At 40.8% G+C, this 23,142-nt stretch overlaps 1 protein-coding gene across 5 annotated transcripts in view; it reads right to left on the bottom strand.

Moving 5' to 3' along the window:
• Positions 1-23,142, bottom strand: part of ARHGEF4 (Rho guanine nucleotide exchange factor 4) — a 213,396-nt gene that overhangs the window by 109,411 nt on the left and 80,843 nt on the right. For all 5 annotated transcript variants that reach the window (XM_080604822.1, XM_080604826.1, XM_080604825.1 and 2 more), the window contains one exon: positions 3,211-7,635. In XM_080604822.1, the coding sequence (XP_080460948.1) occupies positions 3,211-7,635 (4,425 nt within the window). The remainder of the gene's footprint in view (positions 1-3,210; positions 7,636-23,142) is intronic.

The following is a 23,142-nucleotide window of genomic DNA, read 5'->3' as shown; positions in this document are numbered from 1 at the left end:
GATAATATCAAGGAATGAATGATCTTAGGAGTCTCCTTTCTTGCCAAGGAAATGTCAATGACAATAGTATCTCTCCAGTTTCTTTCCAGTACGTTTGAAGAACCCAAACAATGAAATCCTTAAACCACTGCAGGCATTCCCTATCTGTTCTCAACTGAACAACACTCCTAGATCAATTTTTCATTGCCCGTGGGAAGACATGCCACAGTCTAGAAATGCTTCTTATCTACTAGATGCTAAGCAGAAAGGAAAGCGTGTCCTGCTGGTATTCTGTGCCTAACCCCAACATATTGGAGACAAAAAAGAAGAACTTGCACAGGCCCCAAACATGGGATATATTAGGATGGTTCACTCTTGCCTCCTCGGTAACACGATTATGTAAGTAAAATCATGTTGCAAACATGTAATGAAGACCTTGCCACATGGGCATATTGGTAATTGTGTAGAGTTGTTCTATCCTGCTGATTTCAACATAAGATCTTTGTCTTGGCTATAATCTGGAGAATGGTAGCCATTAGCAAGTAATGACAGAGGGACTGTTGTGTGTTCCATCAGGCTAAAAAGGGTTACTTACCCATGTGGTAGCCAGAGACCTCAGGGGTGAGCTGATCCATTGCGGTCTGGTACACCAATTATAACATGAATAAAGCTTCAAGGAACTTCACAACTGTTCATTTGTCTAGCAATAATGCCTTTATTGATGTGGGACAGAAAGGGACTTTTCTTTAATACCACCATTAAACTTAATTTTATGACTTTTTTACTTAGCAACATATATAAGGAATGTGTTTAGTGTTTAGATAATAAGTGTATTTGCAGCATAAATTCTTTCCAATGTAGATTTAATTGTCTCTGCTGTATTTTCCAGAGACACCTGAAAAAAACAGCTTCAATTACCAAAACCCACGGGCCATGGAACAGAATGCAGTTCTACTTAATTTCACAATGTCATGAAAATGGAAATAAACAAACCCCCTATCTGCTTGAATAGATTAGATGTCGGGACATTTACTTCAATTTCTAGGCTCCATTTATCCATTTTGAGATACTGTATTATGCAGCCTCCAGAAGAATCAGTAAAATTAAACTGTTTTTATATGGCTTAGAAACCATTTAAATTTTTCACAGTTTTATTTAAATTCTGTAATCTAGAAATCGATTTAAGTAATTATTCATTTGCTCCTAATGGCTACATTCCAGAATGTGGGCTTGCCTTTTAAAGGCTTTATACATGCCGCATCTCTCCATTCTTTTCTAGGTGCTCTTTTGAGCTACAATTTACAGGTCGATGATTTTATTCATCCTCTGACAGGCTTCATCTCTTGGCAATGTTTTAAGAGTACCTTCCATACTCTGAGTATCTTGTATTTTGCTAGGCTGCTGTAAAGCTGCAGGTCTCTTCAGAATGTGGTGTTAAGTTTGTAAGTTAGGTTGATACCCATGAAAACAAAAGATTTTCAAGTAGAGAGGACAGAAGGGAACAAAGCAAATTCTCTTCCCTGTCTGCCCACAGCAATTCTGGTACTACAGCCCTCACTGCTCAAACTGCCACCCACATGCTTCTTTAGAATCCAGACAGCATAAGCTAAAAAGGAAAATCCAAACAATCAAGTAAAAAACTTTCACTGGGAATATGTGAGGAGTGGTTGAGGGAACTGGTTTTATTCAAGCTGATAAGGGAACACTAAAGGCAATATAAGAGTGGTGTATATTAATTTTGTAGTTACATGGATAGTGGATCCAAGCACTTTCATAATGTCAGATAATCTAACAAGACAAAACCTGGAAACTGTAGTTTGGAAAATCCTGGTTGAGAAATATGAAGAAAATTTTCATCAGAATCCTTTCCCAGAGAGATGGTAAAATCTCCAGCATTAGATATTTTTAAGACTTGGCCAGACAAAGTCATGGTTTTCTCTATTTGTTGTTGCTACTAGTCCTGTCTAGAGAAGGAGATGGGATTTGATGACCTCCTGATGTCTTTTTCAACCAATCTTTTTCTGTTTGTTTTACACAAAACATCAAGTAGGAGTAAGTATAGGGTAAGACCATTTTGAAGGGTATCTTACACATTTAATATAACCTGGGATGTGAGAGACAAAGGGCAGCATCTTCAGCAAAAGCTGTGCAAGGGCTCATGAGAGTTGAGCACAACCATCCTCAGATGCAGAATTGATCAAGCATTTCCAGATTCATGAACTCTCTGAAAAGTGTCTGGCTGGGGTGTGGCAAGAGACTGAAAATCTCATACCCTCTCTTGAACGCCATTGAAAATCTACTCAACAAAATAATGTTGCCTACTTCCTAATGTCAAAACTCATCAGCAGCAATATTAAAAAAGTAGCATGACTGATCCAGGTTCTGGGATCTCACCTAACAGATCAATCTCAGTCACTCTGGTGGTTTGTGCTTAGTCACCAAAAGAGATTCCTAAGATCCTGGCCACTTACAATTTAGAAAATCCTGTCTGGGATTACAAGAGGAAGTCTCTGCTTTTAAAAAGGCCTGAAGCAACTGAGAAATCTCTATTGAAGACATACTCTTTTCCATGAGAACTGGCCTATCACAAGGAAATTAATTTGTTACCAGGATTAGAATATAATGCAGCATCAAAAGGAGAGCCAGAAAGAGTCCATATTTTTTTTCCCGTTTGCTGTAGAAAAGGCAAAACATGATTCCTAGTGGCACTTAAAGGGAAAGGGTAGTGACGGTGACTGCAAAAGGCTTGTGGTACTCTGAAAGACAGCTGCTCACTCTCTAAAGAAAAAAAGATTTTTCTTCTTAAAACTGACTGCTAGCAATGGAAATGGATTTCTACATTGCCACTCACTTTGAGAAACTTATTTGCTATACGCTAGTCACAAGGCTTGATTCTACCTTATCCTAGAGGGGTAAAATCCAGCTAAAAACAGGGTGGAACCTAGATAGCTTTTCTGAGGAACATTATGCATTAGCAGTGTTGTGATGACTCTATTCATTTAGATTTCTGTGATAAATCCTTCCTAAAAGAGAGCATCAATTTACATAGTCTTGAACAGAAACAGAAATTCAAAGACTAAGTAGTGCCACCTACCTTAGACAAAGAGGAATATTTATGCATCAATCTAACCAAGGTGTTCACTCGGCCATTAAAGAGTTTCACTAGAACTCATAAACCACATTAAAACAAAAGACAAAACACCACCTGATCATTCCCAGACAACAACTCACCTCATCTCTGAGAATGTCACTAATGGAAGAAGCTGTGTTTAAGCTGATCTGGGATTGACTGCTTATCCCACTGTCATCCTTCTGGTATTCGTTGTCCAATGAGTGTACAGAAAGTAAGAGACTACCTCTGGGTTTCAGTGTCTTTGGTCTCTCAGGAGCCTCCAAACTGCTGTCAGCTGCAGAGCTGTTCCCAAGAGAGATCATTGATGTGGCACATATTCTTCCAGGGTATCGGAAGCTCTTGCGTTGAGAAGCAGGTCGTGGACTCTGTGGTTTGGGGCTCATGGGCCTACAGGGCATATCTTTACCTTCAGAATTTGAGAGCTGGGGACATGACGGACTTGATTGACTAAATGGTAACTGCATGTCAATGGGACTAAATGGAGATTTCATCCAGTATTCCTCTAGAGAAGTATTTAAATTGTTGCCCAGGGCATCCTGGTGTTCATCACAGTCTGAACTTTGTGAGCATCTGATGCCCAAGTCATGGGACCGTGTTCGTTTTCTCCACATATCTGCAGGTGAAGAAACATCAACAGGCTCCACAGAGGTGTCAAAAGAGTTGGTGTCTGTTGACGAACCATTAGATGTTTCTGTTTTCAAAAACGTGTGCCCATTGGAACTGTCTTGCTGCTCTACTGATGTTGTTCTCATCAGTTGGCCTCTAGTTGTGTTTACACTCTCCTGCGTTGGTGATAAATTTGCCAGGACAGGCCTTTTTAGTCCATCTGCCTCCTTGCTTTTTAGAAAAGCTTTCCAGGTGCTCTGGCAACGTTTGGCTTTCTCCTTTTCATTTTTCAGTGATACTTTCGAACTTTGCTCAGTGTTTTCTTTTTCTAGAGATTTAGATTCAAATAAGCTTGAGAGTGATTTGTGTGCCAAGGCCAACCTTGCCCTGAACTTCTTGCCCTCTGGATTTTTGTTTCTTTTGTATTCATTTTCAGGGAAGGATTTTCTAAACCCAGGGTATTCCACCGGTTCACTGTCATTGCTTTCAGATGAACCTGAAACTAGTCCATCCGCATATCTGACAGCAGCCAGTGTGAGAGAAGTTGAATTTACATTGGTATCTTCCATCAGTATCCGACCAGAGCCAGAAGCCTTCCTCAGGCTCATTCTATTGAATAATCCTGCAGGCCTCTCATAGAATAAATCATCATCATCAGAGTACTCAGAGGCATAGCTTTCCTTCCTGTGGAAGGCAGAACCAGATGAACAACTTTTGAAAGACTGTAAACTTTCAGTGTCTTCATCTCCTTTCCCAACATCCAATTCTTCCGTCTTTGCCTTGCTGCCAAAGAAGCTACTGCTTCCGTGATTTTCTGCTGTGGCAGGCTTAGTTTTCCTGAAAGATGTCATTTTTGAGAAAACCAAAAACCTGGAAGCTTTCCCGCTATTCCCGTTCTTTGTTGGCTTTTGCACAGCTTTATGGAGACTGCTGTTACTTCCCAGGCCATGGAATGAGTTCTCATCCATATCCTCGCTGTTAGTGCTGCAGGTACTTATATTATCTAGGCCAACCACACAAGCATTGTGGGTTTCTCTCTTCACAGAACAGTTAAAGACATCACACACATCTAGATTCAATGCACTGTTTTTGCTAGAGGTAGCTGTGTTTTCTGCAGGAGAGGCCTCCTTTTCTTCCCTAGGAGAAGGTTCTTCACAAATACCTATTTGTTCCTTTGAACCTTTACAGCCTTCAGCTCCTTCCCTGCCTACTGCTTGTTCAGAGGTGTTGATGCTGGGTCCTTGAAGATCATCATAAGCACCATCTCCCTGACACAGATTGCTTATGCTGCACATTTCCACTGCTACTGCTCTAGTTATATAACCTTCTTCCTTTCTGCCCTGATGTGCTTTGAATTCCTCTTCCTTAGTGACCTGGTCATTTTTTGTTTCAGCCCATGACTTTCTGAACTCTTCTGTCTCTAATGCAAAATCAGTCTTTGTTCTGTGTGCCTCAGTCTCAAAGATCTTAATACCACATCTACTATGTGATATTGAGAGCACTTCTTCGCATTTATCTGCTGTATTTTCTGCAGTAAGTACATCATTGCCCAGTGGAGCAGTAACACTGCTGAATTCTACCTTCTTACTTGTTACTGTGGAATTACTACAGGTGAGCACTAAGGATGAAACTGTTTTCTCGCTTTGCTCTTGTGAAATTTCTGTTTTTCCTTCAGCCATATCCCCAATAGGGAGTAGCTCTGCACTACCAAGAAAGGTGTGGGTGGCCAAAATTTGTTCTTCACAGCTACAGCACTCACTCAGAACTCTCTCTGGCTCATCATGATCTTTGCTGGAAGTATGAGGAGACACTGAGTCCTTGTTCACTATGCTTCTCAGTGTTCCAGTTACCCTTTCAGTATGAAGGTCATCAGTCAGTGTCTTGGATTGTAGTCCTTTCTGTTCCACAGATATTATAACCAGGGCAGGCTTTAGCTCTGGAAGCTTCATTAAGTGCCTTCCCTGGCTTACATGATCTGATTTGGGAGTCATTTCCACAGCAAAGAAACTGTCCTTGTCCTTTCCTTGATGAATAGGATGTTCATTTGCTACTGGTTCAGACTGACTCCTTAAGGCACCAGTTTTGCAATTTGTATTTTGATGCACTGAAACTTTATGCTCTGCCTCTGTGTTACTGCCACCTGGTAATGCAGTTTCAGGGACTTTCCAACCGAAGTTAAGGTTAGAAGGATTGTCTGCTTGTCTTCCTCCAGCCATGACTTCCATATGTGACAGTTCAGATTCCAGGACATTTTCCTTCAAACTTTTCTTCTGCGTTCTACTAGTGGAAGCACAGTTTACAGAACAATTACAATCTCTGTTTTCCACAACAGCAGGAAAACCTACATGACAAGCTGCTAGGTTTTCAGTGTCAAAATTCCCAAATTCAACATTAGTATCACAAGGGAATTGATCTGCTTCCAGACCTCTTTCAGCATTGTACCGAGTACTTTTTAGAAGTTCTTCAGCATTTATGATCACTGGTTCACAGTCCAGGGAAGATGATGTCTCCTTTTGTTTTGGATTACACTCACATGCATCTGTCTGGGTTGAAGATAAGCTACCAGCACATGTACTTCCTGCTTCTGGGCTAAGGCCACATGCCACTGGTTTAGAGTGCAAATAAAAATCAACACACTGGGGGAAGCCTGCTGGTTGAGAAAGCTGACCCTCATTCAAGTCTATGTCAGTATTAAGAAGGAATTGTTTTATGTCAAATTTGCCCTCTTTTATTGCCTTTTCAGGGCCAACAGGTACCCTTGCTAAGTTTTTCCAAGCGTATTCAAAATCAAGCCCTTGATGATGTATTCTGGAACATGACCAACTAAATTTGTCTGTTGGATGAATACAGTTCCCAAAATACTCTGCCTTTCTTTGAGCACTGATATTTTCAGGCACACTGTGCCATGTTTTACTTCCTGTAACCTCTGACCTTGTGTGTAGTGACCCACAAGGTGGAGATTTTGATTTGAAGTGGCGCTGGTAGAAGAATGAATGTGATGTCAACATGGTTTCTGTACTTCCATGTTTTATCCTGTTACCTGTAGTTTTCTCACTGTCAGCTGAGTTATTCCTATTGCATTTTATACTGGACATGGAGTCTAGTCCACATCTGTAGTCAGATATGTCAGTGTAACTTTCATGGTAAGGTCCATTTGTTTCAAAATGAAGATTAGACAAACTACAGCTTGATGCTGCATCTGACTGGAAGGAAAGTTGCTGTACCTCAGGAAAAATCAAACAACTTCCGGAGTTAGCTTTGAAGCAAGCAATGCTTAATACTGCAGGTCGTTCCTCCTGTCTTGTAACAGCAGCTTCTGTAGGTAAGGAATTGGGATAGGACTGCACTTCAGTGCTTTCAAAATCTGTTTTATTCTGCAATTCCACTACAAACTTTCTGTCTGTCTGTGATAAAATGCCCTCTTCACTCACTTGGTTTGCTGTGTTGGAAATACTGCTACTTAATGTTAGATCTTCAACACCCACTTCACCTTCTGACTTTGTAGTTTGTAATTCTTGTTTGCTTGGTGCTACTTTTATTTTGGAAGACGCTTCTAACTGCACCTGCCAGCTAAATTCTGTTCGCCTTGAGCACTTAAGTTCATGGCAGGTTGTTTCTGCCTTTGCTTTAGGAAGACTACAGCACAGATTTGTTTTTTCTGTAAAAAGGCAGTTTGAATCCAAACAAGTTTCTCCAGTTACATCACTGGCAACAGATTCTGTCTCTGATGCACTCTCATAAGGCTCAGTTTTTACATCTGACAAAGATCCACTCTGATGTGACAGGGTCTCAAAATAATCTTCATCTGTGTCTTGGCTGGATCCTCGTATCTCCAACTCTATTGTGCTTGGAGTAGAAGAACTCAGATCATCTTCAAACTCTCCTTCACTGACGTAGTTGACAACTGGCTCTGGGGTCTATGAATAAACAGCAAAGAATTATTTAACAATGATTTATTAGAAAAGGAACTTAAGAACACAATGGATTTAACACACTATGATATCTTTAGAAGTTATACTTGACATTTTACTTATTGATGGTCCTGAGGTCTTCATATTTCTTAGTTTTTCTTTCTTACTGCTTCTTAATTAATGTTTTTTCATTTTAATATTTATTTATGCAGAGGCCAAAATTTAACTTTTGGCTTCAACTTTCATAGCCCACTACCAAGACACATTTCACATTCAAATAAGTCAAATGGAAATAATCCCTTGCCAGTAGATCTAAAAGCTCTAATTGATCCATCTTCAATTCTAAGGAGGCAGTTTATGCCATAAAACAGAGAAGTGATCGTCATTGTCCAAATTACACAAATGTAACAAATATATACAGAATGGTTTTGCACTTGGATAACTGGATACTACCCATACCAAAGCTTGAACCAAAGGTGAAAGAAGTCTTTGATGTCATTTTGCAGAAGGCTTATACGAGGAGCACTACATATTTGAGTTATCAGAGTACATCCAAATCAGTGACTGAAAGCAAAAAGATCAAAACCACACTATCAACATTAGGAAACGTCTTTGTTGCATCATTGGATAGTGTCAATCTTCGTCTTTAACCATCAGAAAGAAACCTGGATATATATTTCTCAAATATAAAGCAGAAAATGAAATCACAACAAGATTTCTTGAGGTAAAAATAGTACTTGCTCTCTGTCAGCTTCGGGTACAACTATTGTCAGAAGTTCTCCAGATGTACCAAATTAAAAAAAAAAAAAAAAAAAGAAGTAATGAACAGTGAAAGACTTTTCTAAAAACAAACACATCAAACACACACACACACACAAATAAGCAGCAGCCACCAAATTAGAACACAAGGTCCCTTGGCCTCAGTTACATGTCACCTTCATCAGGGTGTTTCATCACAGAGGAGACCTCACATTTATGGGAAGTCAAATTCCAAATCACAGCAAAGGGTATGTCTCAGAATTTACGATTACAGAATCCGAAACATGCAGGGTAAATTGGAAAAGGTAAGTCACTAGAAAAATAGGGTTATTTCCAAGTGGGAGTTGTGGTAAGCCAAGGAAACAGAATAGATTTGAAACAGATACAAAATTGGAGAGGTAAGGGAGGTCTCTGTCAGCTCTGGAAAAAGAAAAAAAAATGTATTTTTTTTCTCTCTCATCCTATTTTGAACACTCAAGACATCTCTGATAAGCCTCAGTGAGAAGACTGGTATTTTCTCTTGACAGAATAAGGAAAATATTAACTGAACGGAGGAGGGAGGGCAGGATTCAACGCTTCCAAGTCCACACAATTAAACCTGACCAAATTGCAACATAACTGCAGCATGAGTCACGTAACCAATAGAGTAACATGTCCTTTACTTTATGCAGTCAGTGATACACATAATGGAGGTCCTTGAGTAAAGTCAAATCCCACTACCACCAGGACAGATATGACCAGCATTAAGGCAGCACAGACTAGCATTTCACATAATGATTGAACAGCACAAACCATGAGCAGTTGGCTCACACAGCAGTGAGTACAGCAGCAGCTGTTCAGCAGTAATAGCACTGCCTCTCCAACAGTGTGCTGAGCACAAATTTACAGATGGCAATAAACTAAGATAAAAACTGTTCAGGCAAGTAGGAACAAAGTAATGAAGATGCCCAACTGTCCCCAAGGATAATTATGAATTACATTTTTTAAAAAAATAGGGCATAGATCTCTTACAGTCTACCTATCATTCCAAACACAGCAATGTCAGGATATTCAGACTGTGACCATCACCATCCCCTCCAAATTCATTTTTTCTTTATGTGTATTACACAAAATTACGCAATTAAAGCAGAGGTTCCACAACTGCCTCTAAACCTTGTGGGAAATGAGGAAATGTTCTAGTTTCCTCTGGCTTAGAGGAAGTGGTTCCTATCTAACAACACCTTAGAAAGCCTTTTGCATTTCACAGACAATAGACAAACCAAAGCAATGCTGTCCCTGACTGCATCTCTCTTGCCTGTCTTTCACTGTCTTTGAAAGTGCCAAGAACACAGGGTGAAATTAAAGTTACTGATCTGTCTTAATATATTGGATGCAGCCATATATAATAATGTCAACTTAAAGTCACTTAAAGAAGGATGGAAGTTGTAACCTTCAGGTGTGAAGACCTCTCTCCATAATGTAAGATACCCTCCAAACACACTGGCCTCTAACTAGGGATGGACAATGCTGCTATGTGCCGTTTGCTCCCATGGGAACAGCAGACACAGCCACTGCTGTCTGTGAAAGTTTTTTATATGGTATGAAAGTCATGTATCATTGTTTACCTGGACCAGATTCTGTATTTGCATCATTTGCATCATTTTCTGCAGGATATTCCATCACATTTTTACATATGGAGCCATTCACATTTTTATATATGGAGCCATATATAAGGAGTGCCATCCAGTCATTAAGGGGCCTAATTTTGTGGTCATGGGGCTATCTTGTGAAACACCCTAACTGCTGGAAACAATCACTGCTCTCTTGGGAAAGCAAATGCATCCGTATGCATCACTGGTGTCCTGACTGACTCTGAAACATAATAAAGCTTGGGAAACACTTCTCTGCTAGGACCGTGTGTTTATCTATTGATCTGTTTATGTATTTATCTCTTTGTCTGTTAAGTCTATTGTGAGTAATTTTGCAAAGGGCATGGGACACGGCTTGGTCCTGAAGATTGCAGTGAAAACAGGAGAAAGCTCTAAAGGCAATTGAAATGCTTCTTGCTGAAGTAGAATTTTGGTGAAAAATCCCTAGAAAAGCAGACAGTCTTAGCAAGGAGGTGACATCAAATCTAAAACAGGTGACAGCAGAGCACTATTTATACAATATCTGTCCCAAGAAACTTGTGAAAAGTCATCAGTGTGGTGGTAGAGTATAATAGCATAACTGATTTTGTAGCTTTTAATCAAGGTGCTGATTGGAAGAAGGATTCAGATATTCCTCTCTTATAAAGACTTCTTTTTACTGGTAGGGTTGAAAAGTACTCACGTTTCATCTGGATACCCTGGCGACCTGTGAGGATATACTAGGTATGTGCAAAGTAAAAACTTCCTATGAATAAGACAAGAAACAGTCATGGTTTTGGAATTTTCATTAACATTTGCAGGACCAGAAGATTTTAATACAGTAAGTGTTCCTCTGATAAAAGTGTATAAAGAAAAAGAGTAGGTGTTTTGTGAGTGAACAGCAGAACCTATCTTCCTATAGTGCATATGTAAAATATTACAGTTTTGGATGTTGTAACTATTTGCAGTGCTGCCAAATTGCAATGAAAAAAAGGACATAAGTTGCATTACAACAAAAATATATTCCTACTAGTGAAGGCAAAAATAAGTTCTGAAGCACATCATATATTTTGCCCGCTTTGGCTGTATACTGAGTGTGAGAGATTTCAATCAGGAAAAAAATCCTAATTTCTGCCTGCCTCTGCATTAACGTGACAGGAGAATATGAACAGTGAACTGAACAGAGAATCAGAAGAGGAGTTTAGTAAATGAACCGTTGGGCCAAGAAGAACCTCATGAGGTTCAACAAGGGCAAGTGCGGGGTCCTGCACCTGGGGAGGAATAACCCCAGACACCAATACAGGTTGGGGGCTAACCTGCTGCAGAGCAGCTCTGGGGGTCGTGGTAGACAAGTTAACCATGAGCCAGCAGTATGCCCTTGTGCCAAGAAGGCCAATGGGATCGTAGCCTGCATCAGGAGGAGTGTGGACAGCAGGTCAAAAGAGGTGATCCTCCCCCTCTACTCAGCTCTGGTGAGGCCACACCTGGAGCATTGTGTGCAGTTCTGGGCTCTCCGGTACAAGAGGGATGTAGAACTTCTAGAGAGGGTCCAGAGTAGAGCCATGAAGATGATTAAGGGATTAGAGCATCTGTCCTATGAGGAAAGACTAAGCGAGCTGGGCCTGTTTAGCCTACAGAAGAGGAGATTGACAGGGGATCTCATCAATCTCTACAAATACCTGAGGGGACCATGTAAAGAGGATGGGGCCAAACTATTCTCAGTGGTGGCCAGAGATAGGACAAGGGGTAATTGGGTATAAATTGAACCATGGGAAGTTTCATCATAATGTGAGGGAGAACTTCTTTACTGTTCAGGTGACAGAGCACTGGAACAGGCTGCCCAGAGACATTGTGGAGTCTCCTTCTTTGGAGATATTCAAAACCTGCCTGGATGCCATCCTGTGTAACATGCTCTGGGTGACCCTGCTTGAGCAGGGAGGTTGGATAGGATGATCTCCAGAGGTCCCTTCCAACCTCAACCACCCTGTGATTCTGCGTGATTCATAAAGTTACTAAAACCATACATCTCCCTCTTCTGCAAGAGATGTGGGAGCTTGTTATTTCTCCCAAACAATGCACTTACTTTTTGCTGAAAAAGAAAATCTCAAAGCCAGTATTTGTGAGAACTTGCACTACGCTAACAGTGGCACGAGGAAACAACATTCAGATGTCCTCTGTGTAAGCGTCCTGCTCTAGTTTTATTTAGTGCCTCCACTAGAAAGCCTCCAAAAAGCTAAGCAATTCCAAAATCAGTAGGACTATACAAGCAATTGCATAAGGCTTTGGCAGCTACCACTGCTCAAGGTGGTAGTGCCAGATGAAGGCAAGAGGGAGACGGGGTTGCAAGCAAAGGCCACAAAATTGTGCAGAACCAGTGGAGTATCAAAATATTTTAACAGCAGTTGGCAAAAACTCAGTACATTTCCCCTCCTGTCAGCTCGAGTGGCAGCATTCCACTTCTGTTCAGTGAGTGCTTCAACATTACAGCCCAGCAACCTGGCTCCAGAGGTAAATCTGGACCCCGCCATGACGTTGTCTCAATGATACTTGGTTAGTAGAGGACTATGTCACCAAAAAATGCCACAAGCAGGTGGCCTGCTGCACTCCACACAGCTTCTCTGATTTCTTTCAGCAAGCCAGTTCCAACATGAAAACACTGTTGTAACCCAAAGCCAAAACCATTATCTCCCTGCTTTGACATTAACACTTCTACTACCGCATACTGCTTAGCAGAAATCTTGGCCAAAACATGTTGGCTAAGGTGTAGTAGTAGTTTCTACTAACTGCATCGTCTGGGTGCCATCTAGAGGCTGCAACAAAGAGCCTGGTCAGACTCAGCTTGCGCAAAGAAATACATACTCCCTTTAATAAATGCAAGCTGCATTCCAGTCCCTTACTGTGCTGCAGGTCAAGCATCTCACCAACAAATCCCTCAGAACTGCTTTAGCTTCAGCCAGAGGGCTGCCCAGCAGATGAAATGATGAGGCAGCAAAGAGGCATAAAGATTTACTGAAGTAAAAGTAGAAGATAATATATAAGAACTGCAGTTTGTGCCAGAAGTACATTTTTATTGATGTAGCAATATCAGACACAACTATTAAGAAAATATTTGTAAATATATTCTCACAAGTACATTCAAAACTGACAGCCTGTTTGCATCAAAAGAAATCCTGGATTTTAGCAAAAGCACTAACTACATAGGTTCACTCTTGAAATGTAAAATAATAAAATATATCAAAAATTAATAATGCAACTGTTCTAAAATATATAAAAAAATCATTTCTTGGTCAATCAAACAATATACTAGGGCAAATAAAATTTGGAACATGAACAGCAAAAAATTCAGACTCACAATTAGCTTCCCTGCACTTCGAAACAATCTACTTTCATTGCGTTGCAATACTCCCTCTGCTGGCTAATGTGAAGGGGAAAACACTGCTTCATTGCACGTCTACCTTCAACACATGGCAGGCCTACATTGCTAGATTTGATTATCTTTCCATGAAATGTGTATTTTTTGCTTGCCTTACAACACCAAGTTAATATTCTACCACCCTCCCTCCATTTCTTTAAACAGAAAAGAGCTCGGAACTGTCTCAGAAGAAAACAAACAAACAAACAAACAAACAAACAAAAAAAACAGAAGTTGCTATGTTCCCATCTACATCTACACCTGCTTTTATCTAAATTTTACCATTCACCTTTCTCTAAGGATAGATGCTCTTGCATGAGGTTTAAGCTCTTTGGTAGAAGCAACATTTAGCTCTGTACAAACCAAAAATCCTGCCCAAAAGTTATGTGAATCCTTCTCCAAAGACAGAGCTCATGCTGAACTCTTGAGCTGTGTGGCTAGACAGCTTTCAAGTACTAACACCCTTCTACTAACGGAAACTTGTATACTCTTAAAAAGGGGATCCTGGCCTCCTGTTCCCTGTTAAATGAACACAGCACAGTTATTTTTACTTCAGGGCATTTAAGAACATGCTTGAACAGTTTGCTGAGTAGGAACTTTAGGATTCTTGGTGAAAAAAATGGAGACTTCTGGTCTAGCAGACCAAGCAGGGGGTGTTGTGCTGGCTTGTATTTCTGTAACTTCTTTCTGTAAACTTGCTGCAACCACTTTTTTTTTTTTTTGAGAGTACATTTAAATATTTAAACATATTCACTATTTTTTTGAAGCCTTTCTGTTTTCTTGAGTGCCATTGAGAAATTATACAAGGGATGCTGAATTTGAGGAGTAGAAAGACAGCAAATATTTTAAAGACAGGGCTATCTCCTCTGAAGAAGAAAGCTACTGAAAAAGGACTCCATTAAATATATAGTGTGGTCCAAAAAATCCTAAGTGTATGGGTGCAAATGTAGCCACAAGATATCAGATAATGTTTTCTCAATGACCAGCAATTCAGTGCCCAAGCAATGAAATTGGATGTCAAGTGCAAAGTGATGAGATACATGGCTTGTTTATCTTATAAATTAATCTAATCACTCACCCCACTTTCAGAAACTTAGGTTTTCTTTGTTTAATCAAGAAAATCAGTCTGCAGACAGTTATAAATCAGACTGTTAATTAAAACAGCACTTTGATGGAAAGAGCCTTTGTGAAACCTGAGAGACACAAGGCAATGATTGATACAAAGTCCTGCATTTCTTGATCTCCTCGTCTGTCTTGACCTCCTCATGATGGAAACACCATCAGAGATTTCCCATTTCACTCAGCCACTAATTTCCCTCTTGATTACATTGTTTTGCTCTTGAACTAGTATTTCTGCTGTCATGCTACTCCTTTTGATCAGGCCTGTTGCAATATTGTCACACCAAACCCCCTTCTTCTGACATGTTTTGCTGCTGGGTTCCTGTATGCTACAAAGCACATGACCTAACTGAGTTAAGTGCTTGATAAAAGTGCTGAGTCTATGTCTCACAGTGTTTATAACTAAGATATAGGGAGGGAAATAGGGATAGGGAGGAAGTACTGTCTTCATTTTATAGATTCAGAGTAAATTACTCTCTCAGGACATACCAGGGCATCTGCTCCAGAGTCAGGAATTCAACCATCTTAGCTCATTATTTTTAACTTTTCATTTCTCAGTTGAGTCTAATGCCTCTCTGAGGCTTGAGGCCTTCTCACACAGACTACTACTTAAACAGAGAAGAAAATTTCAAGGGCAACAAGGAAAGAAACATGACTAAAAGGTATGTGTATGTATCAGCCACGTACTCACAGGGCTGACAGAACTAAAATGTGCCTAGCACACTTCACTGGAGGCAATGAAACTACACCTGCTCTAGGCTTTATCTGCAGCTGAAACATGAGATCAGGGGGCATTGCTCCTCCTCAAACTCAAACCGTTTCTATGTCCACATGGCACAGTGAGAGGAGCAAAGCAAGCCTTTGCTGTTAAGTGTTTGCCATGGTTTCAGATGGACTGAAGCTGAGGTGTACTGCATGCTACAGCATGTGGGCACAGGCATTTCAGCTCCTGGGATCAGGAAATGACTCAAGTGCCTTTTTTTGGTGTAGCTGCTCAGTATCCAGCATAATGCCTTACTTCTCCTTTGACCTTGGGTATCTGATTTCACCTCTGTAAAACAATGGTAACACCTCCCTACCTCAGAACTGTATTTGTAAATACAAGCTTAAGTGACTATACACAGGAGAATGAAATCTCCTGATTCATGAGATGAATTGAGGTCATGTAAGCCCTGCCTTAATTTTCAAGATCCACAAGGGTTGTATGATTCTGTATGACCAAAATGCCCCTTTCTCTTGACATCCTGTAAGACCCTGCCCATTCTCAGAAACCTTTTATCACAGTGATGACTTAATTTGATGTCATTTGATTTGACTTTGATAATTTATACTATCTCACTACATGTGTGAATTAGTATAACTATGAACTGAACTTTTGCCACAAGACTCCTGTCTCATTCATGTCAATGGCTTCAAGGGATTTTCTGACATTCCCAACATTACACATGGCTTAAACAATAGAAACAGTAATTATAGTGGCATGGGAAACTTCCGCTTGACAAGGGAGAGGCCTCAGTTGTAGCCCTTCAAAAAAGGCTTGATGTGTATCCTACATCAGCATATACAGAACAACTGGCAGTAGTCAAAAGAACAAGAATGATCTAGGCTGAATAAACTATTGGCAAAGATTGAAAGAACAGTGGTAATCTAGAGAGATAATACAATGTGAAAACTGTCTTTAACTGCTGCTACAAAGTAGTAACCTCTCCAAATGTATAAAACAAGATGGATAAAACAAGACCTAAGGGACTTGAAGCAGAGTAGCTTTAAGTTAGATAAAAGTTTAAAAACAAAACAAAACAAAACAAAAAACAACAGACACCCCCCCCCAAAACAACAACAACAAAAAAAAAAGTACGGAACATGAAAAACCAGCGATGGATTGTCTGGGGGCAGCGTGGAGTAGCCAACACTTTCTGCATTTAAGTACAGATTAGATACACATCTGAGAGGAATGACACTGGTAGAGCTGATTTCCAGTGGAAGAATAGATGAGAAGACCTATTTTGGCTCCTCATAGCCCTCTAATTCAATAATTACTAATTTGTAGATGACCATTCTGTTATTTTACTGCAATACACAGGCCCAGGGGAATACACCATTGTAACACTGAAGTGACACAGAAGAGCAGTCATATGCAAAGACTCCTTTAGCAATTCAGACCTACAGTAATCGGGGCTGCCCTGCAACTGTAGGCAACCACGTATTAGTTGCAGAGCTCAGGAATGGCCCAAGAATGTCCACTGAAGAGAGGAGAGGTCTAGAAAGCATGACATGCAAGAAAAGACTGTAAGAACCAGCCCCACTGCTCAGCCTACAAAAGATCTCACACTGCAAAATGGCATGTACCACCCAACCCTTACAACCTTGTTTTTTCAATCATGCCTCAAAACTGCAACATGGCAACGACAGAAGAAGGGATAGAAATTGTTGTCAGTATCTTAGGTCCTTTAGCACAGCAGAACTCTGTTTTGGCACATCCGCCCTACAATCTGAGTTTTGCCTTTATCTCCTGGGAGAATGGATAGTATGGCGGCTCTCTTCCACCAGCAGAGGGAATTATGTCCCTGACTAAGATCACAAATTGTGTGTCTGGGTCTTCAGATGGAGGAACTGCTCCTTGGTCCATCATACCTATTTATTACTAAGGGAGATTCTAGGATCGCAGTTAAATTGTTTATTTTGGCTTCCTTAAACTTTAGGTGCCTTTAGGCACTGTTGGTTTTTGTTGTTGTTGTTGTTGTTGTTGTTGTTTTTAATGGAAAGAATAGAAACTAAATAGAAATGCTGCCCCAGAAAATTGTTGTCCTCATGTACATGTTACTCATTAGCTCAGTGAAAAGGATTTGGTTTTCAGCATTGTAAGGTTAGAGATAGGACTCGAGGAGGTGAGACAAACTACACATCACACCCAATTTCTCAAACTGGGCAACGTGCAGAAAAGAGAGAGGCCTTGCAGAAGAGAATCCAGGGCAGCAGAATTGTGAGCCGAAGGCAGGGCTGGGTGTGGTTCTATCAAGTCGTTCCTTCCTCAACTGTTCCCACGCTCCCCAGCTGCCCTGTATTCCAAGCTGCATGTTGGCAAAAAGCCACTCTATGTGGCAGGGAATACACAGCCATGGGTGACCAAGATCCAATCACTCAATTCATACCACAATCCCTCACCTATACAGCACTAACTTTAACACATAGAAAGATTTGGAAGCTTAGCCATTCAACCACAAAGGTGTTCTGCTTAAGCCAAAATCCAGCTTTCAGCCCTGAAGAATCAGGAATGCAGTAACTCTAGCCTCCTCCCTGATGATTTTGCTTGGCACAGCACTGATTCAGAATCATCACCAGGCCAAAAAAAAAAAAAAACCTTGCAAAAGTCATGTCTCATTTGATAGCATCTTAAGATCATTTCCAGAAAAATGGCACACAGACCTCATGAACATCCAAAAAGCTGTAAACTTCAGTTAACAAAACAGATCTCAACTTTGCTCTTAACCACAAAGATCAAGTGACATTTAAAAGGAAACAAAAAGATGCAAATCATACATTTTCAAGTCTTTCAAGATCCCGCTGCCATTGTTCCAGGTCAGAGTACTTCTCAGTACAGTTCATTTCTCTTTAGTCAGCCTTTTCACTTGTTTCAATGCTGAGCATGCAAAGAGCAGCAGACATCTTTAGCCTCAATCATTTTTTCATTACCTGTCAGTAATAGTACTAACAACAGGCATTATTATATTATGGTTGTGTTAGAGGTACAATATTCAATTGTTCAGGCCAGCCTAAACATTTAATTACATTATGGTAGCTTATCACAGATAATTGCCTTGGGGAAGACAGGGCAGCTGCAAGGGGATGCAGCTTGCCTGTTCAGCTCACAGCATGGAATTCAGCAATGACAAAACAAACAGCGCAGTGAGATACTTCTTAAAACCGTGTACAAATCCTATTTCCTCTTGGGTTTTTAAAGAGCGACTACTTCAGCTTGCACCAGTGCAGTGCCCAGTTCCACATAGACTGTGCCTTGGCTTCTTTTATTTTACTGTCACTTCTGCTAACAACTGTCCTCTCCTCAGATCTGTCTCCATCAAGTTTTCTATAGAAGCATTATCACTGTTTCCATTCTTCCCAACCCTGTTATTATATTACATTACACAAATGGCTAGTTCCACGTATCTGCCAGAGATCAAGCAGAGAGTGGTTGTCAGAATCAAAGACCTTGCTGAAATAATGTTTTTTAATGAAAAAGATAGGGAAAAAGAAGGGAGGGAGGGAGGGAGGGAGGGAGGGAGGGAGGGAGGGAGGGAGGGAGGGAGGGAGGAGCTGATCCTCCTGTCTTCTGACACTATATAGAAGAAGCTGAGACTAAAGTAGAGCAGAATACTGTGGATAGATATGTTACAGTGGAACTTATATGACAACCTTATTTCATAGGTATCTCAGTTAGATATGGACTCCAATCTATGATGCTCATTGGCCTGTCCCCTCCCTATGTGTTATTTATTACGCTCTTTCTTTACAGATAGCTGCATAAATATGATGCTTCATCACACAAATATTATATTCTAAATCACACTGGCTATGGAATGATGGTTTCCACAAATCTTAGCTCTTACAGAAATGAATTATTTTCCTACAGGTTATGAATAGCTAAGATTTTTTAAGGCAGTAGACAGCCTTGTCTAGTACAAATTCAAAACTCTGTTACTAGCACTATTTCTCTGCCAACTTCTAGTAAAAGCCTCCAGCCAACTCAGCAATACACCAGAAACAGTGCAGACACTGCTTTCACAATTGTTAAGACCTCACCAAAAGCCTTTCTGCAGTATTTCAGTCTTGCAAAAGACAAAAACGCAAACGCCACAGTATGTAATGCCTCACAGACTATAACGTCATTCCACAGAGGAAAAGTTTTCACACTTGAATACATACATAACCTGGAGGACTGTAACTTGGTCTAGAGTTAGAATTCTGTATAAGCAACAGACCCACAGTTTCCAGTCTGGTCCCAGGTGCCCTTGTTTAGTTTTCTGTCACTCTTCTCTAGTCACTTTAGAACCAACAGCCTACCTTGTAGCTCCTGACTCTGCTGTGTTTTGTATCTGAAGTGACAGGACTCAGTTGCCAGCCCAAGTGCTGCCTCTCTATAACTGCTGCAGATGACATTGGACTGTGATAAGAAAGGATGAATTGATTTTGCTTCTCTTGGTGATATTTTGTTGTGAAATCCGGGAATTTTTTCTGTCCCCAGTAGTACCATAGTTTACAGCAATTATCATTTCTCATTGGCCAGATTTTACTGCCGCCACTCCAGTTCTCCCACTCCTTTGTCAGTACAGAAGTAAACCCTGGGTGAGTTTTCTGCAACACCCTCTCCATCTGCGATCCCAGCTCCACTGCCCGGGACAGAGTCAAGGTGGCAAGTTACATCAAGAGCTTCTCCCGAATTCACCAGTCTGCTGCTTTGTCGATTAGCTGATCCAGGATCAGCTCATCCTGCCAACAGCCAAAAGCACGGGCTGATGCCAATTCTTGCAGTGCGAAAGCAAAAGGTTATGAAAGTCTCACCTCACTGTTTTGTCCGCTGTCTGAACTGAAACCTCTGTAGTACCACACTCTGCCTGGAATTAATGTGCCCAGGAAATTTCTTCATGGTTTCTTTGAAGGAGACAGCTGAAATCAGGGTCATAAAAACCTTCTGATCTTTCACATCCAAAGATTGAGAATAGTCCTTATGGAGTCTTCAGGTTTCACTCATCAGTTTACTATATCAGCCAAATCTCATGATCAGCCAATGACATCAGGGCCTAAGACATTTCACAGTTCCAGCAAATTGTGCGATATAATCCAGCCACAACATGCAACTGGAGCTCCCCAGTCTTCACTGCCACCACCATATAGGTCCAAGGTGTTTCCACTACCTCTGAACAAGAGCATGGAGGCACATCACAAATGCTTTGACTCATGTCACCAGGAAGATATTTCTTGTCATGTAAAAGACTCCTGCCTTCCAGCCCGAGGTGTCCAGCTGGGCAGGAAATACAGCGCTCCTCCCATGCAGGCAGTGAGACTGGGGGGAAGTGAGCATGGGTGGAGAAAACTGAATGGACATGGGAAGGAAACAAGAAGATGAAATGGAAAGACTCTCACCTGGCAGGAACAATCCATTTAACTAAAAAAACAAAGCCTGAAGGCAACTGAAGAAGCTCAACTGGAGAACTAACCTACGCAGGATATGGGTCTAACGTACTGGAACATGGATTTAAATTATCCATCAGTACCCATTATGCTGCTTTACTTCCTTTACGTCCTTACTTCTACTTCTTAATTAATGGAACTCTAATTAAAAAGTGAATGTTGCCAAAAGCTGGTAAACAAAAAAGACATGAGAGGAGATGGATTGTAGTTTACATTTAAAAAAAACAATGATAGTCATTTCAATTAGTGCACAGATGGGCAAGAAAAGAATAGATGTAATTGCAGAGCCTTTTGTCTGAATTCCTATGAGGTTAAAACTCTTTAACAGTTCTTTACTGAAGCTCGACAAAACTACCAGTGAAATACACTGATGATATCAGATAATGTTAATAGACTGTGAAGTTTCAGCAACATAAGCAGCTTTTAAAGTATTTTTCTTAAGTGCAAGTTGCTATTCAAGCACATCCAAGGTATATGAAGAAATGTTTCCTTTCCTAAAAGATTAGATGACCCAGAAGAATAACTGTGCTGAAGGGATGCAGAGGGACTCTGAATCCCAATATTCCAAATCTATTTCTGGACCAAATGAGATCCTTTAACATATCCTATTCACACCACACTTCATTCCATCCCCAGGTCCGTAGTCACATAAAGAAAGGGAGCTCACAGACATTACATGTTTTGCTCTTGACAATAAATGAGACAAAGCCAGAAGAAGCAGGTAGGGCTTCAGTGTCCCAGTCCACTTTATTCAACTGCTCATTTAACCCTGTATTCCTCCTGCAGCTCTACTCCTGGAATCATACTGCAGGTAGTCAGAAGATGTCACCATCCCAGCTCTTGATAACAACCAACCCCATTTAAAGAAAACCGTATTTGAAAAGAGTTATCTGCCTGAGGACCCCGAGCTACAAGCTCATGGCAGCTGACAGCATACTCTGTAGAAGCCTCACAATATGGTTGGTGTATTTTTATCCTTCTTCCTGGACATCATCTACTGATCGCTGACTGACACGGGATGTTGGGCTAAATGGAGCAGATTACAGACCCATCTGGCCACTGTGGCCATTTTTATTGCCTCATTTCACAGAAAAGGAAACAAATTCAAATAGGATGATGTCAAAAAAAGTTACCTCCTTCATGAAATTTCAAGACGGATTTTTAAACGGATACCTTATTCTTGATGTCTTCTTTAGAAAAGCTGCCTTAAAAAATCACTATTCAAAGACTTTTGTTGTGTAGTATGGAAAGTCAAACAAAGTAATCAGGTTGGGTTAAGTGTAAATACACTGCAGAGTGGCTTTGTGTATTTCAATTGAAATTGTAACGTCTTTTCAAATCAAGAGGTCTTGATCTCTACAAGGTAGTGGGTCTAATACATGCCATCTGACCTTGGTCTGATATGACTACAAATAATTGGACTTACTGAAGATGTCCAGAAAGCCTGTCTCGCACCCACAGAGCATATAGGGCTCCTTAACAATGTCTGAGTGACCCTTCAAGAGATCACTGCCATCCATGAATGAGACATTTGACAACTTTTGTGAAAACTTTTGTGAAAGTAGTTTGCTCCTTGCCACCCCCTTTCCCAGGATCCACCAGCTGAAACCCACCAGCTGACAGAGGAGGAACAGAAAACCTGCCTGGGAACAGAATGGTGACAGCAGACAGCTGTTGGACAACTGGGTCCCAGGTGAATTGAGCCAGCAGGTCTGATACACACTCCAACTGTACTCAGACACACCTAGTGCTTTTTTGTTGTTTCTGTTTCTTTGCTTTAATTATGAACCATTCCCAAATGAAAGCATTTATGCAGATTAACTATAAAATATACATATTTTCTCATGAAGACACCCAAAATGCCTAGTAGAGCATTTTGTTACTACTAAGCTGTTAGGATGTTTGCTCCTTTTCTAGGTTGTAATTATCCTCCTCAGAGTTCTGCATTCAAAGTCTGTGGGAATGCCAGGGTAATTGCTGAGGAAAAGCAGAGTGCCCCACCTGCTATCTAACTTAGGAGAAAACAGACAAGTATGTGTGACTGCTTCTTGTTTAGACAGGAGTTCAGTGAAGAGAAAGAGTTGACCGAATAGGGGAAGAAGACCCTTCCATGAGCCCCAAAAGATTGGCTGCCCTGGAGATTTACCAGGGAGAAGGAGAGAAGATGTATTCATCCAAATTACAGAGATCTCCTTCAGAAAACCATCCTTACAAGAGTTCTGCCTATAAGGCAGGCAAGGTATGCCAGTAAGGCACAGTCACCACTGTGCACGTTCTGCTCCATGTCATAGAGGAAATGATTGGCAGCAGAAAGGAGAGCTATGTGTTCAGTGCTCGGTGTTCACCTGTGTGGGCAGGATGCCACTGAAACAGGAAATCATTAATCCTATTGATACAAGTGATAACACTCCCCAGATTCACACAGAC

This window comes from Anser brachyrhynchus, assembly GCF_964034855.1.
Source record: "Anser brachyrhynchus genome assembly, chromosome: 9".
NCBI classification, from domain to species: Eukaryota; Metazoa; Chordata; class Aves; order Anseriformes; family Anatidae; genus Anser; species Anser brachyrhynchus.
Note: the sequence above shows the minus strand (reverse complement) of the source record. Positions and strands in the feature narration are given on the sequence as shown.